Source organism: Geotrypetes seraphini, chromosome 1, assembly GCF_902459505.1.
Source record: "Geotrypetes seraphini chromosome 1, aGeoSer1.1, whole genome shotgun sequence".
Classification (NCBI taxonomy): domain Eukaryota; kingdom Metazoa; phylum Chordata; class Amphibia; order Gymnophiona; family Dermophiidae; genus Geotrypetes; species Geotrypetes seraphini.
In genome coordinates, this window is record NC_047084.1 from 185268567 (window position 1) to 185288533 (window position 19967).

General features: G+C 45.3%; 1 protein-coding gene across 4 annotated transcripts in view; it reads right to left on the bottom strand.

Moving 5' to 3' along the window:
- The window catches only part of SPATA4 (spermatogenesis associated 4), a 61015-nt gene extending 41299 nt beyond the window's left edge, over window positions 1-19716 (bottom strand). The window contains exons 1-2 of one of the 4 annotated variants that reach the window (XM_033942806.1): window positions 19596-19716; window positions 15683-15812 (exon numbers count right to left, since the gene is read on the bottom strand). In XM_033942806.1, the coding sequence (XP_033798697.1) occupies window positions 15683-15812; window positions 19596-19648 (183 nt within the window). In that variant the 5' untranslated portion in view covers window positions 19649-19716. Of the gene's footprint in view, window positions 1-15682; window positions 15813-17069; window positions 17493-18445; window positions 19089-19134; window positions 19493-19595 lie in introns of those variants that run through there. The other 3 variants (XM_033942801.1, XM_033942824.1, XM_033942817.1) reach the window with 3 other exon arrangements.
- Between the last annotated feature and the right edge of the window lie 251 nt (window positions 19717-19967).

Below are 19967 nucleotides of genomic sequence, written 5' to 3' on the forward strand. Positions count from 1 at the left end.
GCCCCTTGCATTTACATGGTATAACACTTATGTGCTCCCTTATGGAATAGTACATGGTGCACAGACACACCTGTGGTGTAGGATTCAGGCCCCCTACAGAACTGCGATACTCTCTTTAAATGGCGGGCAGGGATGATGAAGCCCTTGCCAGCCAGTTCTCAAGCTGCTCCCTTCCTTCTGGCACTGCTTCTTTAATACATTAGTCAGCGGCATGCCTTCAGCCGCCACTTAGACTTCTCACACATTATCAGTTCTTTGGAAAGGTTAGGGAAGTATTTAAGTCAAATTTTTATTTTCTGTGCAAAGGGAATGGTTATGTATATTTCAGGAGGCTTTGATTAGTAATATCTTTTTTAATCTTTCATGCCATTCTATAAAGGTTCAAAGCATTAAGAAAACTAGTGTACAACCCACTAACAGGATACAAATAGAACTAGAAAGAGGAATCTGGAACAGAGTTAGATTTCACATTTTAAAAAAGCAATTTTTTTTCTGACAGGTAAGACAAACAAGATTTTTTTTTTTCCAAATGCAAAAAAAAAACCTGTGGGGTAGTCTCTGTCACCAGGATGGTCCGTGATACCACAGAAACCGGGTTCTACAGAAAAACAAATGTGGAACCAGATCCTGGACTTCCAAGAGTTTAAAATTGTAAAGTTTATAGGTGAATAAAATATATCACAATATACTGGAAGTCAAACTTATTCCAACAGTATAAACACAATGATTGTACTGCATTAACGATGACCAGACCCTACATGGGCCATGTTTCGGCTTTATCTAGCCTTATTCAGGGGTCCTTAAAATGCAGTCGCAAGCATTCAAAAGACAATAAATCATCAGAAGCAAAGGAGATAAAAGTATAAAGTGAGGGATGACGGGCCAAAAAACAAGCGTCATCCCTCACTTGATACTTTTATCTTCATTGCTTCTGATGATTTATTGTCTTTTGAATTATTATTATTATTATTTTTTAATCATTTTTCCAACAGGTATCAAACAGTAGAATTATGGCACAGAAATGTGTCATCAAAGTTGTTTCTACTATTATCACTTCTGCATACATCCAGATGGACAGCTTGATCCAGAGTGAGGGACTAGATGCCTGCAGATCAAATTCCCTAGGAAAAAGTAGAGGAGCAGAGAGGAGGTAGCAAGCCCAAGAAGCCTGTATGACAAGTACATTGATGAAATGCTTCTCGAGGCATCCAAGATCTCCAGCAAAGGGAAAGAGGCACTCTGTGAAAAGAAGACAGCTGGATACAATATCACCAGAGCCTGTAGAATCGAGAACCAACGCAATCTTCCCTAGAATTGAAGAATTGATTTGCAGCTCTGGTAATGGAAGGAGGTGACAAAATCCCCCTAAAAAGAGGACCAGAGCTCATAAACTATTTGCCAATCAGACATGTAATCACGGGAGGATTACTGTTTGCCTGGTGCCAGTCTCATCAAGCCATTATGCTTACTCAATTGTGGTGATACTTGAACAATAGTCTAGAATTTGGCAGCTAAGATTTAATGCTAAAATATCCAGGGTCAAATATTTGAGCTGCAAAAACCCAAGGGGAGGTGAAGTATAAGGATGAAGTACTATGCATGAAAGAAAAACAGAACCTGGGGTGATGATGGTCAAACAAGTAGAAAAGCTGATGGCAAAAGCCAGATGGATGCTTGAGTGCATAGGCAAAGGAACAGCCACCACACAAAAGGAGGATATAGTGTCTCTCTATATGAGGGGATGCTGAAAAGTTCTCAGCCCAACCAAGAAGAGAATGATGTGGATATGGTTCAATAAATGATCTGAAATAATGGCAAACCATAGAATTTTGTTTCTGCAAATTAGCACTTAACGAAATAAGATAACACACTTTTCAGCTACAGTGGCAAAATAACACTCAGAATTTAGGAAGTTGGTTGGTTGGGCTGAGAACTTTTCAGCACACCCAGTTCAGGCGCAGGACGCGTGTAGGAGCTTTTTCCCATGGCTTTGTGCACTGCAGCACTCAGGGAGCCGGCCCGAAGATGCCACATTGATCGCATCGTGGATCGGCAGCTGAAAAACACTGTCTTCTGCCCGATGGACATGCCAGCCCTGTGGACTGGCAGAAAATTTCTGCGAACCAGCACCGGTCACGGACCGGCGGTTGAAGAACACTGGTTTACAGCACTGAGGCACTTTGTTGAACTTTAGCACTGAGGCACCTTTTTTGAAATACTTTTGAAAATACTTGAAACATAAACGCACTTTAAAAAGTTAAAATATCATCTGCTGCCGGTCCTGAGTGTTCAGCTTAATTGTAGTTCTTCTTTAATTTCTAATATTAGCTAGATATAAGAGTTTTAATAAATTCAATGAAAGTTAATGAAATTTAATGAAATATTAGAATTAGAATATTAAAATTTGATGAATTGTTTAAAAATTTGATGAATTGTTTAAGAGTTAGGTTAGATTAAATAAGAAGACACTAATAAGAAAGTAATTCATTTATTAATAAAGTAATGAAGTAATTTAATTGATATTTTAAACCAGTGGTTCCCAACCCTGTCCTGGAGGAACACCAGGCCAATTGGGTTTTCAGGCTAGCCCTAATGAATATGCATGAAGCAAATTTGCATGCCTATCACTTCCATCATATGCAAATCTCTCTCATGCATATTCATTAGGGCTAGCCTGAAAACCCGATTGGCCTGGTGTTCCTCCAGGACAGGGTTGGGAATCACTGTTTTAAACAATGGTAGGGAGGACGGGTCCAAGCCTATGATGTCATCAGGAGAAAAAAATCTATTCTTCTCTTGGAAGAAATTCCAGTACGAGATAAATTGCTGAGGCTTGCTCCTGTCAGTATTATTTGGTTTAAATAATTGAAGAGATATTTTCTACAATTTAAGTTATTCCTTTAATGGTTTTGTCATTTTATATTTCTCAAGGTTACTGATGCACAAGATGTCAGGAGAATCCTCATGCAAATCAAGTAAGAAACTGCTAGATTTGGAGCACCATTCAGTGATAAAATTTCTCACAAAAGAAGGGAAAAAAGCCAAAGGAGATCCATGAATACATGACTGTAGTTTATGGTGAGTCTGCCCCATCATCCTACAAAGTAAAATTTTGGAGCAGCTTCCACAGAAATGTGCAAGAAAGTCAAGGATTTAATTTTGTCAAACAGACAAATTAAGATTTCCTGAATAGCTGAAGAAATGGGCATCTTGGCAGATACAGTTTGGAAAATATTGTAATTCATGAAAAGTTGGGCATATCCAAGGTCAGTGTAAGATGAGTTTCAAGAATGTTGACGCCATGTCAGAAGGCCACGAGGCTCCATTGCTGTCAGGAGAACTTGAAGATGCTCCATGAAGACCAAGTGAATTTTTTCATCGTTTGGTGACTGGAGATGAGACTTGGGTCTATTACAGAGATCCTGAGTCCAAAATAAAGCCAATGCAGTAGAAGCACAAGTCATCCCCTACCCCCAAAATATTCAAGACAGAAAATCTGCAGGCAAAGTCATAGCAACTGTCTTCTGGGAGTTCATGCCACACAAAACAACTAAACTGGGGAAAGTTACGCCAACGCAATGATCAGTCTGTGGGAGTCAATCAAGGAGAAAAGATGAGGAAAACTCACAGCAGGCATGCTGTTTCTTCACGACAATGCACCGGTAAACATATCACAATAATCACAGGCTGCCATCTGAGAATATGGGTTTCAGTAGCTGAACCATTCACCCTACAGTTCTGACCTAGCTCCCTCGGATTGTATCCTGTTCCGAGTTTTGAAGAAATCTCTCCATGGACCAGATTCCTTGTAAACCAGTCCTGCCAAATTAGCTTCTGGGGGCTGGGCCAGGGGTGGGGTGGGGTCATGTGTCCTCTTTTTCAAGTCAAAAATATGGTAATTCTATCCAATGTAAGCTAGACAGACAGGAACCCCAACTACAGATGTCTGGCCCACAGTCTGCATCTTCTCCTATGCAGAGCTGCTCCAGGGGCACTGGGGACCTCTAATCTGCGGATGTGCAGATTAGATGGGCCATTTGGCCTTTATCTGCCATCATGTTTCTGTTTTTTATGTTATCAGTTTAAGTACATGATCTCTTTGTCTCAGTGCATTCTAAACCTCTCTCTGGTGTTCCAAGCCCCAGATGACCTCCAAAATGATTTTTGCCATACAAACCTAGTTATTTCATTAAAATACTTAGGGCCATTTTTTATTTTTGTGTTTTTATCCAAGCTTTGAACTTGGGGCAATGGGGGGATTAAGTGACTTGCCCAGGGTCACAAGGAGCAGCGTGGGTTTTGAACCCACAACCCCAGGGTGCTGAAGCTGTAGCTTTAACAACTGCGCCACACACTCTTGGTCCAGGAAGCCAAAATGCTCTTGATGACACGCATTCATCTCTAGGATGCAAGCTTCTTTGCCCTGGCCTTTACCCTCGACAGGGAGGATGAACAAGAATACCACCTGCGGATCTGACTGCTTCACCTTCTCTCCCAGAGCCACAAATTCACTTTTGACACGTTCACAGGAGTACCTGGCAATATCATTAGTGTCAATGTGGATGAGCAGCATCGGATAGTAGTCATCAGGCTTGATGAGTCTCAGAAAGCTCTCTGTAACATCTTGGACTTTGGCACCAGGCAGACAGCATACCTCCCGTGACATCATGTCTGATCTGCAGATGGATGCTTCTGTACCCCTCAGAAGGGAATCGCCAGCTACCACTACCTTACGCTTCCTGGTGGTCATGGATCTAGTAATTTTTAGGATTTCAAGTTTTGGTCCTTCTTCTCCTTGGGATGCTCTCATCTCCTCCACTTCCAGGACAGCATACTGGTTCTTCAGGTCAAGGGCAAGGGGAGTCACAGTACTAGTCCTGCAGTGTTCCGTAATCTGAGTCCAATTGCCTTCCCTCAGCATAGCCTCTTCTTCCCTACTACTGGAAATCTTTGTCGCCTCATGAACCATTTCATCAATGTACCTCTCATTCTCACAGATGCTTCCCAATCTTGCCACCTCCTCTCTCAGTTCTTTTTCTTCCTTCCTGAGGGATTCAAGCTGAAGACAGCTTGTACATGGAACTACTCCCTCTACCTTGGTAACATTTTCTGTCTGCACAGAGACAAAAGTTGTAACCTGAGCAGCAGCTTTGGTGATATGATGTTTCCCAGCCATACTGTGATGCAGAAGAACTTACACCTGGAAGAAAAAAAAGGGCAGAAAAAGCCTACCAAAGTAATGCCCTCTTCCAGAGGAAGACAGTAGTTTACAGGTTGTTATAAGTAAAGAAATGAGGTAGGGGTGGGCCTGCTGATCCTTTACAACCTCTTTCTTAGAACCAGGCTTTCCTGAGGGTTAGGCACTAGGCCAGCATTCCTCCCCTCAAAGGTCGCCTGTGGAGTCTGATCTCTTAAGAAAGTCCTCAGAGTTCAGTCTTTTCCAGTAGATAGGTGAGACATTCTAGACAGTAGGGTTATTTCTTTTAACTGCATGGCTGCAGAAGGAATCCTTTTTGCCTCTGGACTACTTCACTATAATCAGTTTAGTGCCCTCTACAGTTAATACCCAAGAACAGAGAGCCATCCGATCCATGTGAAGTAGAAGCAACTGTATGAGCAGGCTTAAACAAAGGGTTCTGCTCAAACATAACTAAACAGTACCATCAACTACCAACAAAGGCTTCAATGGAGCTCAGAACTACTCCCCATTAAATTGAAATATATACAAATTCTTTCCAGCCCTCAGGACTATCAGACATCCAAGAATCAGCTTGGAGAAGCATAAACAAACTGCAAACTGTAAGAAGGCGCAATAAAGACAGGGCAAAAGAGCTTACTGGGGTAAGTACATAATCTCTTTTTCCAGTGCAATAGGTGAGACATTCTAGATAGTAGGGATGTACAAAAGCAGTCCCCCAACAAACTAGGGTGGGCAAGCTGCGCCGATCCTTGCACCACATCAAAACGGCAGTCAGGGAAGCTAAGTTCCACATGGAGGAGTCTCTGGCAAAAAAACATCAAGAAGGGAGATAAATCCTTCTTTAGGTATATCAGTGACAGAAGTAAAAACTCAGGCGGGATTGTACATCTTAGGAAACCAGACGGAGACTATGTGGAAAAGGATTCGGAAAAAGCCCAACTATTAAATGAATACTTCAGCTCAGTCTTCACCCGAGAAGCGCCGGGGCTTGGCCCTCAGCTACAGACAAGGGTTGACTCAGTTGACCCGTTTAGTAACTTCGAGTTTACGCCCAGCAGTGTCTACAGTGAGCTATCAAGGCTCAAGGTTAACAAGGCAATGGGGCCTGACAACCTACACCCCAGGGTGCTAAGGGAGCTGTGTGATGTCCTGGCGGAGCCACTGTCCAACCTCTCCCTTAGGAAAGGCAGCGTCCCGTCGGACTGGAGAACGGCTAACGTCATTCCACTCCACAAGAAAGACTCCAAGATGGAGACAGCAAACTACAGACCAGTGAGTTTAACATCGATAGTGAGCAAACTAATGGAAACTCTAATCAAACACCAATTGGATATGATCCTGGTTGAGAAGAATCTATGGGATCCCCGTCAACATGGATTTACTAAAGGAAGATCGTGCCAATCCAACCTGATCAGCTTCTTTGACTGGGTGACGGGGAAGCTAGATATTGGGGAGTCCCTGGACATCGTGTACCTGGACTTTAGCAAAGCATTCGATAGCGTACCACACCGCAGGTTGCTGAGCAAGATGAGTTCTATAGGATTAGGTGACACATTGATGAAAAGGGTTGGGAACTGGCTTGGAGGTAGGCTTCAAAGGGTGGTGGTGAACAGCACACCCTCTGAAATGACGGAGGTGATCAGTGGAGTGCCACAGGGCTCGGTCTTGGGCCCAATCCTATTCAACATCTTTATAAGGGACTTGGCAGAAGGGCTTCGGGGTAAAATAACATTATTCGCCAATGACGCCAAACTAAGTAATGTAGTGGGCAAATGCACAATAGATGATGTTTCAATGCCCGACAACATGATGCACGACCTACTCCTACTGGAGCGCTGGTCTAGGTCCTGGAACTCAGCTTCAATGCCAAAAAATGCAAATTTATGCACCTGGGCAGCCAAAATCCATGCAAGACTTATACCCTTAATAGCGAGATCCTTACAAGAACGGTAGCAGAACGCGACTTAGGGGTGATCGTCAGCGAGGACATGAAGGCTGCCAATCAAGTGGAGCAAGCTTCATCCAAAGCAAGACAAGTCATAGGTTGCATACGCAGGGGTTTCATCAGCCGGAAGCCGGAAGTCATTATGCCATTGTATAGATCCATGATGAGGCCCTATCTGGAATACTGTGTGCAATTCTGGAGGCCGCATTATCGCAAGGATGTGCTGAGACTGGAGTCGGTTCAGAGAATGGCCACCCGGATGGTCTCAGGACTCAAGGATCTCCCATACGAGGAACGGCTAGACAAATTGCAGCTATACTCACTCGAGGAGCGCAGAGAGAGGGGGGACATGATCGAGACGTTCAAGTATCTCACGGGCCGCATAGAGGCGGAGGAAGATATCTTCCTTTTCAAGGGTCCCACGACAACAAGAGGGCACCCGTGGAAAATTATGGGAGGGAAACTACGAGCTGACACCAGGAAATTCTTTTTCACAGAAAGGTGGTTGATCGCTGAAAGTCTTCCACTGCATGTGATCGAAGCCAGTAGCGTGCCTGATTTTAAGGCCAAATGGGATCGTCACATGGGATCTATTCACAGGGCGAAGGTAGGGGAGGGATCTATTCACAGGGCAAAGGAAGCAGAGGGACATTAGGGTGGGCAGACTAGATGGGCCGTGGCCCTTATCTGCCGTCTATTTCTATGTTTCTATGTTTAAGACCGAGGACCCAAACGTGGAGTCCTGTCTTGCCACCACATCCACTCTGTAGAACTTAGCAAACCTGTGCAGAGAGGACCAAGTGGCCACTCTGCACAGATCTAGCTTTGGCCCACAAAAAAGCCACACTCCTGGTAGAATGCACCTTAACTGAAACAGGGGACCATTTCACTGAAAGAATATAGGCTGACAAAATGGCCCTACAGATCTATCTGGAAATTGTGGCCTTGGAAGTGGGACCGCCTTGCTTAAATGAATGAGTCAGCACAAACAGATGGTGAGAAAAACAAAACTTGTTGGTGACCTCCAAATATCACAGAACTCTGAACATATCAAGTTTCTTCAACAAGCGGTCTTGTGACTTGGAACCTGTTGGTTGAAAGGCAGGCAAACAGACGTCCTGATTAACATGAAAAGCGGACACCATCTTAGGTAGGAAGGAGGGAACCATGCAAAGAGAAACCCCCATCTCCAAAATGTGGAGTAAAGGGTCTCTGCAAGACAAAACCTGCAGTTCTGAAATACGGCATGCCGAGGTAATGGCATCCAGAAAAACTGTCTTGTGTGTCAAATCCAAGAGGGAAGCCTCTCACAGGGTCTCATAAGGAGCCTTGGTACAGCTAGACAGCACCACGTTAAAGTCCAGGAAGGGAATGGATGCTTAACTAGAGGGAGGATATGAAGAGCCCTCTTCATGAATCTTGCAATATCAGGATGAGACGCCAAGGAAGTCTGATGCTCCCAGGATCAAAAACAGGAGAGCACAGCCACCTGAACCCGAAGATACACCACCGTGAGGCCTTTGTCCAAAACAGCCTGCAGAAAGGCAAGAATCTGAGAGATCGGAGCTAAATAAGGGTTCACCTGGTCCTGGGCACACCAATGTTGGAAGGCCTTCCACGCCTTAGCGTAGGCTATCATGGATGACTTCTTAGACTTCAGCAGAGTATCCACAAGCAGGGCAGAATATCCTTTATGTTCTTAAGATCTCGCGTTCAAGAGCCATGCCATAAGAGGAAAATGACCCGGGTCTTCCATGGTGATCGGACCCTGCATGAGAAGGCCCAGATAAACACTGAGGCGTAGGCTGCAACTTCTGCGCAAGCAAATCAGATCTGCGTGCCAAGGTCTGCAAGGCCAATCTGGAGCCACCACAATGACACGACCTGGATAAGTCGTGATCCTCCAAAGGACTTGGCCAATCAGTGACCAAGGAGGAATTACATAGAGGAGAATCTCCTGAGGCCAAGGCTGTACCAGAGCATCAAGCTCCTCGCTTCCGGGCTCAGATCTTTGACTGAAGCGATCTGCTTTCCTGTTTCTTGCCACAGCCATGAGGTCAAATCAGGGCCATCCCCAATGCCTCACTATTGCTTGGAACGCCTCCAGGGACAGGACCCACTCTCCCAGATCCTGCATCTCTCTGCTGAGGAAATTGGCTTGAACATTGTCTACGCCCGCCAAATGTGCTGCTGTCAGTGCTAGAAGATGAGGCTCTGCCCAAAGAAACAGCAGGCGGGCTTCCTGAGCCAGAGCTTGGTCCCTCCCTGGCGACTGATGTAGGCTACTGCTGTCACATTGTCGGAGAAGACCAGGACCGCTTGGCCCTCCAGGATCTTCTGCAATCTCATCAGAGCTAGTCAAATGGCCAGGAGCTCCAACCGGTAGATGGACCACTTCCATTGAGAGGGTGTCCAACACCCCTGAACAGGACAATTGCACTATGCTCCCGAGCCTCAAAGGCTGACATCTGTCATCACCACAACCCAGGAAGAAATGCGTAGTGGTATGCCCTTGTGCAGTGAATTTGGGAGAAACCACCAGTCCATGCTCATTCAAGCTTTCAGAGTCCAAGGCAGACATGCCTGGAAGGCAAGTGCTGAATGATGGCTTGGACCCAGAGTTTGTCCGGGCGACCAGACAGAGAGGTTACGAACCAATTTGTCAGAGGATGAGCAAATTCCAGCTTGTAACCCGACCGAACGATGTCCAATACCCACTCGTCAGACGTAATGCGCATCCAAGCAGGAAGAAATTTGGAAAGCCGGCCCCCTATGCTCCATGGTGCATCCATCTGCCTGGCGTCATTGAGTTTTTCTGGCCGCTAGCGCAGAATGAGAGGAGGAAGGCTGAGTGCGGCAGTAGCCTGTGTATCTGCGTCGGTAGTTCTGGGAATATCTCTGCGACATGGCATTCGCATAAGGTCTGGAACTTCGTGAGCCACAAAAATTAGAACGACATCCCACACAGGCTGACAGCCTGGTTTACTCACTGTGACCTGAGATCAGACAGAAGTGCTGCAAGTCTGCTTCCAGCTCTCACACACACAAGCCAGATGATTAAAAATACTGCCACAAAGCTGGGAATGCTTCATCAAGTTGATCTTTGGGCTGCTTGCCAGACTCCCTTGTCTGACTTCAGCTCCACCCCAGATGGGCGGAGGTGCGATGATGCAGCTGACCCCCTGCAAGTCACTGCTGAGCATCCTAAGGGCACCCAACAGCCTGCACTCGACCCCTACTTATCAGGAGGCGAGACCACTTCAGGGATGGCCCTGAGCTCCGGAGAAAACTTTGCAGACTTGCTAATAGGTACCCAGAGGGATAGGCCTGTCTGCTATAGACTAAAGTCTGTGATTATACAAGCAGGCAAAGCTTCAAAATTACTTCAAGCACTGAACTACCCGAAAAAGGAATGGAATTACATTGAATTAAAAATAAGAAAATGGGGAGAGCAGAACACACACAACTGGAAACATGCTTGCAGAAGGAAAAAGCTGTAGGGGGCTCTAAACTGATCAGTGAAGTAGTCCAGAGGTAGAATTAAAAACCCGAAGTGGATTCCTTCTGCAGCCAAGCAGTTAAAGGAAAATAACCCAACTGTCTAGAATGTCTCACCTATTGCACTGGAAAGACTATTGGAGCATCAGGGTGAGGCTTGCAACACACTGAGACAGATTGTTGAAGCACCAGAGTGAGGTTCGGAATGCACTGAGAAAGACTGTTGGAACATTAGACTACAACTGTGGAATGGCGTGCTGAAGTCAAGAGGTTTCCTGACCGACAGGCCCAACATCTTAGAACCATCATGGCAGGAGGAACACAAAGTTGTGACTGCTTGAAGTACTCCATTTCCTAAGGCACACTCTCTATAGTAAAAGGTTCTGAGAGAAACAGCGACTGAGGGAAGAGATATGGAATGTAAAAGGATACAAAGAAAACTGCAGTACACTGGTCAGACATTTCTAAGAAAGCTTAGCCAGTCAATAGGCTGCAGCAACAAAATAAGGCTCAAAGTTGCTAAGATACTGTCTCTATAGGTACCCCTGCAAGCCCATTGGTCAGACATTCCTAAAGAACCTTAGTCAATCAATAGGCTGCAGGGAAAGCAATGTTACTTACCGTAACAGTTGTTATCCAGGGACAGCAGGCAGCTCTGCGATTAGGGCAGCTCCGGGGACGCCTGCATGCTAAACAGCGACTCCCACAAAACATAGTGATGCTTAAAAGCATGTGCTGTAAGTGTGGAGCAAGGCCGACACGATTTCGGAAGATGTTGAGGCCCGAGACACTGAAGACAGTGTCGATGAGGGTCCATCAATGAAATTGTGCGCTGGCACTTGACACACTTTTTAAAACTGGTAACAGGCCGGGACATAGGCCGAAAAAGCTCTGCCGCAAGATAAAAGCCACGATCAAAAGAAATTTGTTTTATTTTTTAAAACAAGAAAACGCAACGTGAACCAACGATAATGAGCCCAAAAAAAACCTCAAAACCGCGGGCACAGAAGGCACAAGTGAAGGAACTTCGCACAGAGAGTCGAAGACAGACTTCTCAGCTCCGCGGAAGAGAAAGAACTGAGGAGACACGCCTGGTGCACGGGCGGGAAGGCACTCACGCATGCACGGTGTGGGCAACTCAAAACTTCTAAAAGTTTCTACAAGCAAATATGCTTGTGAGATGTCCGCATCGGGGCTCCATTGGATGACGTCACCCACTAGTGAGAATACCTGCATGCTTGTCCTGGGATAAAAGCCAAACTGAAGGTTGATGCCTCATAAACAATTGATCCTATCTCTGCTACCTCATAAGCAATTGATCCTATCTGGCTAAGAAATGATCTTTTTGTACACAAAGCTTCTTCACTCCCTAAACTATACCATTCCCTTGGTACAGTTTAGGAGGTGAAGAATTTTGAGAGCTGTAGGTCCTCTGTTGCCCTCAAACAGCGGACCTCCTGGAAAAAGAGTCTACACTAGAAGTGGGCTGGGATAGTGACTTGATGGTAAAGTTTCCGATCTCTTCTACCTTGTCATCAAAATTATTGTCACCATAGCATGGGATGCCCTCTAGCTTCCTGCTCTGAGGCATGTAGTCTAGCGAGTCTGTACATCTCATGGTGGAGGACTTGGATGCCACATAAAAAGCATCGTAGTTGCCCAAGCCATGCACTTTCTGCACTCTTGCTGTTTGACCACTAGCTGAAGAAGTTCTACAGCTTTCTCACAGGGCACAGAATATGCATGTGCTGTAAGTGTGGAGCAAGGCCGGCACGATTTCGGAAGATGTTGAGGCCCGAGACACTGAAGACAGTGTCGATGAGGGTCCATCAATGAAATTGCGCGCTGGCACTTGACACACTTTTTAAAACTGGTAACAGGCCGGGACATAGGCCGAAAAAGCTCCGCCGCAAGATAGAAGCCACGATCAAAAGAAATTTGTTTTATTTTTTAAAACAAGAAAACGCAACGTGAACCAACGATAATGAGCCCAAAAAAAACCTCAAAACCGCGGGCACAGAAGGCACAAGTGAAGGAACTTCGCACAGAGAGTCGAAGACAGACTTCTCAGCTCCGCGGAAGAGAAAGAACTGAGGAGACACGCCTGGTGCACGGGCGGGAAGGCACTCACGCATGCACGGTGTGGGCAACTCAAAACTTCTAAAAGTTTCTACAAGCAAATATGCTTGTGAGATGTCCGCATCGGGGCTCCATTGGATGACGTCACCCACTAGTGAGAATACCTGCATGCTTGTCCTGGGATAAAAGCCAAACTGAAGGTTGATGCCTCATAAACAATTGATCCTATCTCTGCTACCTCATAAGCAATTGATCCTATCTGGCTAAGAAATGATCTTTTTGTACACAAAGCTTCTTCACTCCCTAAACTATACCATTCCCTTGGTACAGTTTAGGAGGTGAAGAATTTTGAGAGCTGTAGGTCCTCTGTTGCCCTCAAACAGCGGACCTCCTGGAAAAAGAGGCTACACTAGAAGTGGGCTGGGATAGTGACTTGATGGTAAAGTTTCCGATCTCTTCTACCTTGTCATCAAAATGATTGTCACCATAGCATGGGATGCCCTCTAGCTTCCTGCTCTGAGGCATGTAGTCTAGCGAGTCTGTACATCTCATGGTGGAGGACTTGGATGCCACATAAAAAGCATCGTAGTTGCCCAAGCCATGCACTTTCTGCACTCTTGCTGTTTGACCACTAGCTGAAGAAGTTCTACAGCTTTCTCACAGGGCACAGAATATGCAACCCTGCCACACTGCATTAGAAGATCCACAAATCATGCTGATGAAAATCTGGTAAGAATGTAAACAAGAGGCTAGCATAGTAGTCTAGAAAACTTTTCTCCCAAAAGACTCTAAACTCCAAGCCTCTCTACCTAGGGGTATCAAATATTTAGAGGGGCATAATCAAAACTTTAGCTTCCAAGTTTCCAAGTTTATTTATAGTTTGATATACCGACCATCAAACAAATATCTGGACAGTTTACAATTGCTAAATTGGAGTTTAAAAAAGAGAATTTTTTTTTTTTTAAAAAAAAAAGTAAAATAGGGCAACATAAAGGCCAGACAAATTCAAAGATACGGATAAAGTTGATACAATAGGTACTGGGGGAGGAGAAGATTCAAAAACCTGCCTAAACCGGCACTTGGACGTCCTAATAGCAGGGATGTCCAAGTGCCGATAATCAAAACCAAATTTCTGGACGTGCAGCAGCATTTCTAAGCTGCTGTGCATCCAGAGCTCAAAGGGGCATGTTGGGATGTATGTTATGGGTGGGAATCAGGCGGGCTTAAACCTGGATGTAGTACAGTGATAATCAAACCTTTCCTAGAGGGAACTTAGATTCCAGCAGTTAGACCTGTTTTAGTTGCGTCTAAGTGCCCCAAAGTTGCCCAAACTGACCAGATGACCACTGGAGGAATTAAGGCAGGGGTCCCCAAAGTCCCTCCTTGAGGGCCGAATCCAGTCGGGTTTTCAGGATTTCCCCAATGAATATGCATTGAAAGCAGTGCATGCACCTGACTGGATTTGGCCCTCAAGGAGGGACTTTGGGGACCCCTGGATTAAGGCATGATCCCTCCTTACTCCCCCAGTTGTCACCGACACCCCAGTTTTTCCCCCCATTTCTACCATTCAGAAATGGGGGGAAAAATCAGCACACTGAGGGATTGCCATCAGCTGATTGCAGCAGAGAAATCCCCATCAGCTGAGCTGGTTTTGTGGAATCCTGCCGGCTCAGCTGATGGGGACTCCCCCTGCCAAGATCAATTGAGCCACAGAGCCCTACACCCAGCCCTGAGACATCCCCCAACATTTCTGGTCACTCCCCCCACATCACCTGACACCTGAACAATCCCCTACACTACCCGACATCATGGAACACTGCCTCCCCCCCACACACACACACATCATCCCGACACCCCAGACATCATGGACCCCTCCAACATCACTCAACACCCCTATACCTTCCGCTGAAAAATGGCAGTCCTTCCCCCTCCCAATGCAGTGGGAAGGGACTAAGGTCCTGATTGGCTCAAAATTGTTTTGAGCCAATCAGGGCCCTAATCCCAATCAGGTCAGTGAACCCAATATTTACAGAGACAAACTGCAGACCTCACAGCATACCCTGAAGAAAGCATGGTGGCTGAAACATTGGTTTCTACCTGACAAGATGAAACGAGACCCGGAAACCTGTTTCAAGCACAATGCCAGCTGCGGAAACCCTGAGAGAAAATGTAACCCAGCTCCACAGGGAGAACATCTTTAAATCCACCAAAGACTTTTCTATTCCTGATGCATACATAACATAGATGCAGGCATTAGGCCTGGTTTTAGCTAGCCTAATGGGTGCACCTAACTTATGTGATGCACATAGACACTAAATACTTTTCTATAAACGGTGCATACACATTGTAGAATTGTGCTAAGCACTGCTCTAGTTGGTGCCGATTTTTTAGGCGCCATATATAGAATATGGATCTTAGTGTCATCCTTAAGCTGCTACTTTCCCTAACAGCTGTGAATAGTGCCTTCCCAACATTCCCAGCCCCAGTCGATATGGGGAATAAAAGATCAGACTCAGAGACCAAACTGGGAACATTCTGCATGGTAATACACAACATTTGAGAACTGGCAGGTCCCCATTCTAGCAATATGTTAGTTAATGTTCTTTCCATCTATGGTTCTTTTCTGTTCTTTAAAGCATTGTAGTTCTATCCCTCCTTACCTTGTGTATCGATTAGTCTGTAAGTCTATCGGTCTAACCCATCATTTTTAAATGGTATGTCTAAATATATGTTTTAATTTTTTTTATAATGTAACTCGCTTAGTAAATCTAAATAAGTGATTCATCAAATTAAAATAAAACTTGAAACTTAACCCACCAATTTGCATGTTGATTTTTAAATAAAAATCATTTTCTGCAATTTGGAATGATGGTATGCAATATTATAGTTAATACACTATGCTACAAAGTAAATTGGATGTTTGTATAGATAAATTATTAGTAACTGACTTAGCTGCTTACCCTTTCAAGCAATGCCCAGTTGCTCAACTTCGTTGCTATTGAGTTTCCAGTTTTAAATTCATGCATTTCAATGTCATCAGGAAAATACCAATAGAAAATTTCTGCTATGATGTAGCCATTCGAAAAGTCTCTAATGGTTTGAAAAAAAAAAAAAGAGAAAACATATGTGTATTCAATATATGCCACTGATTTTCAATCAACAGAATTTGGTACCCATCTTTTGACATTTTTTTAATCGTTACTTTATAAGTTCCACTTACATAAGATTACCATGCATACATTCTAGAATTCTAGAATGAAAAAGAAAGGATGACCAAAATAATAATAATAATAATAATAATATAATATAATAAAGCCCTAAGCGCGCATGTGCACTCCCACCTGTGTGCTCCCATTTTCCATGCGCTGTAGGGACCCGCAGGTAGGAGTGCGCATGCGCGCGGCAGCGCAGAGCCTATCGGCCGCGGTGGCTCTTGCCATCTGAAGGATAAAGCAAAGAAGCACGAAGCTGGAAGGGAGAGGAGCTGCTCTCTTCCCCTCCCCCAACGGACTTAAAAACCCACAGAGCTCACTTCGGGTCCAGCAAGGGCTGCGGGTCCTGAAACCTTCTGATTCAAGCAGCGTCTGCAGCACTCTACACACGCTGCTTCGGGGCCTTCTACTGCTCTGATTTGCTGGGCAGTAGAAGGCCCCTAAGCAGCGTATGTAGAGTGCTGCAGACACTGCTGGAATCGGAAGGTTTGTCGGGACCGCGGGAAGGGAGAGAGGGGGCGGTAAGGGACTAAGGGAGCTGGCCAGACCGCGGGAAGGGAAAGGGGGGGTAGAGGAAACGCTGCTGCTGCACAGGGAAGTGGAGGGGGAGGGAATGCTGCAATCTGGAGGAGATGGTGTACGTTATTTGCGTTTCTCTGAACGCTTTGGAGAAACATGTTTTGTTTTTGAGAACACTTGCTCAACAGAGATCGTCGAGGAGAAGAATGGTGTCTCGACGAACTGGAATGATGACTGGAGGCACGATGCTTCGATGCATGTCTGGACGGTGACTGGTGCTGGGAACCAGTGGAATACATCGATGATACAGTGCTGGTACCGGCATCCCTGGTGGTGGTATGCTCAAGCTGGGCCATCGATGTCAGGTTAAATATTTTAAATAGATCCCCATACTCCACACAAAAGAAAGCTTAAACTGCTCTCTTAAAGTGGGCACTGGTACCTGTGGCATCACTGGTGCCTCGACTCATTCCAAAGACGATGACTCAAGAGGACAATGCACCTATGTATTTGAAAACGAGTCCCATATGGGGTTTCTGCTTGGCTGACATGACTGGACTCAATGCCTTAGTGACCTGCGACCCCACCTGGGAATCAGGTGACTTCGCTGGCTTACCAGAAGGAGCAAGATGCTGCGATGCTGGGGTTGATGCAGATTCATCGGAAGACGTCAGTGCCTTCGATGCTGATGACTTGGATGTGGATGGATGCAAAGATTCCTCTTCCATGCCGGCACCAAACAATTGCTGTTGTTGAAGAAGGCGGCTTTTTATGGTTTACTTAAGACTAGAACAATGCGCACAAATGTCAATGTGTTGTTCTGGTCCAAGGCACTGGATGCATTAGCTGTGAGGGTCAGTGACGAAAAATGTCCTCTAGCAACTGCCTCACTTTTTAAACCCCGTTAATGGACGGGACATCAACGGAAAAACCTCCTCAGCCAAATCAAAAACAAAAGGCTGAGGCGAGAATGGAGGCCCTGCTAAGGTCCGGTAAAAAAAAAAGAAAATAAATTATTTTTTCGCCTTTGGGCGCTTCATAGAAACATAGAAATAGACGGCAGATAAGGGCCACGGCCCATCTAGTCTGCCCACCGCAATGACCCTTCCCCGCCTAACTCAGTGAATAGATCCCACGTGTCTATCCCATTTGGCCTTAAAATCAGGCACGCTGCTGGCCTCAGTGACCTGAGGCCAGCAGCGTGCCTGATTTTAAGGCCAAATGGGATAGACACGTGGGATCTATTCACTGAGATAGGCGGGGAAGGGTCATTGCGGTGGGCAGACTAGATGGGCCGTGGCCCTTATCTGCCGTCTATTTCTATGTTTCTATGAAGCGCCCAAAGGCGAAAACCAGGAAAAAATAATTTATTTTCTTTTTTTTACCGGACCTTAGCAGGTAGAAAAAGAAATAAAAGAAGAAGAAAAGAAGTATTAAATGAACTTGCGAGCAGGAAGACAAGGCAAAAATAACTAATGTTCAAAAACGCGACTTCTTAGCTCCACAGAAAACTAAGAACTGAGGAGCTGCGCACCTATGTCGGGTGAGAAGGCACTCGCGCATGTGCAGTGCAATCAGTCACGAACTTTCTAAAGTTCTTAAAGTGCCGGTGCACTTTTGCAACTGTCCGTACAGGGGATCCATGGACGAGCTACCTGCTTGTCCTGGGATAAAAAGTGATCATTTTTAGCGATCCTAAAAAGCAACTGTCTAACCATAATTTAGCCCTTTTTTTTTAAATGGGCACAGATGCTGTGGATGAGTGGATTAATCACACCTAAAGAGTCATAATGGATAATGTAGTTTACTTACTGTAGGCTCCATTCATAAAACCTGTGGTAATGATTCCCCCATGGCAAATGCACCAAAGAACATTCAAGTCATATGAGCTTCTGGTGCATCTCATCTGCCCTGGGAGAATTGCTACTGCGGCTTTGTAAAAGGGGCCCTGTGTTTTTCCAATTAAAATAGAAGAAAAAATAGCAAGAATACCTCCTATCTAGTTTCAGAAGTTAACATCCCCTTCCTCAAATCAGGATACAATGAGCAAAAGAAGTCATTCCAAAGAAGAAAGCAGTACAATAACAGGATATCAGGCTTGATGAACCTTCGGTTTGTGCCGGTATGGCAATTCTTAGGTTTGAAGGGGAAAGACAGATGGGAGATCCAAAGCAGACAATTTTATGACTTGTAATGCATATGAAAGTCCAGGTCTTTATTAAGAACTTTCTTGTTAGTTCCAGACTGCTCACTGTAATGCCAAAAATCTTGACCAGAGGAATCTTATGAAAACTGCCTCAAACTTAGTTCAGATTTCTGAATCACTCTTCCTTTAAGTGTCTAAACTGATACACAACATAATTACAAAATCTATGAAATGCATTATCCTCTAAAACTAATAAAGCAGCGCCAGAACTGAAATTTTAGGGGTTTTCTTTTTTTTTTTTTTTTTAGTAATATCTAGATTGTTTTAAATAGGTTTAGGTTGCAATAGCTTATGCATGTTGCAGCTGGCCACCAACTGGGGACAGTGATAGTGAAGGTCTTGGAGGGGGTCTTGGAGATGCGCCTCGCGAGGACTCCGGGATTCTGATGAAGGGAAAGAGGACTGCTCTGGGAGCAGACTCCATTCTGGGTTGAGAGTCGAAGTAGGAGGGAGTCGTAGTTGCTGGGCTCGTTACCTGCAGGAGTTCGTAGGGTAGAACCTCAAATCGAGGCTCTGCAGCCATTTGAACAGTTCCCGGGGCAATCCCGTCTTCTTGGGCGTATGGGGATAAGACAGGACGACTCGAAACTTCTCAGCCGCTGTTCGGCGTCCATTGGTCAGGCGGGACTTGGATTCAGGGCAAGCAAGCATGTCCTGACCAGCGGTACCGCGACGGTCCCCACTCACAGTATATGTCTTTCCTCGCGGCTTCCCGCCTCCCTAGCGACGGGAACCACAGCAACCCCCACAACACACCGCGCCACAAAGCTAACTGGTGGAGGCGCGGAGGTCCCGGCCAAATTGGGCTGCTTTCTTGCAACGTGGCCTAGTGATTAGAACAGCTACCTCGATACCTTAAGGTTGTGAGTGCGATGCCCACTTCAGCTCGTTGTGACTGAGCAAGTCACTTTACTGCCCCAAGTACAGAATGAGTACCTGACTAAAACTATGCAAACCGCTTTGATTGCAAGCTCACAAAAAAGCAGCATATCAAGTCCCGTCCCTTAATCTCAGAAGCTGTCAGAATGCAGGTCCAGGTCATCAGCAAGAAGGCAACCTATTATATGACATATGTTGCTTCCCATGAAAAGACTGTCCCAGCAGTCTGTTTTTAAAGTGGTGGTGGAGCTTAGAAAGGGATAACCCTTTAGTGGGCCCTAAACAAGCATTTTAGGTCCCCTTTTGTAACATACACATTTTGAAATTACCATAGGCATGGTCTCCTATCCTAGTTGCTGCTTTTAAAAGTTGGTTGTGGGAAATTTTAAGCAGTTGCAGGTTGCGATTTTTGGGTCTGGTTTCTGATTT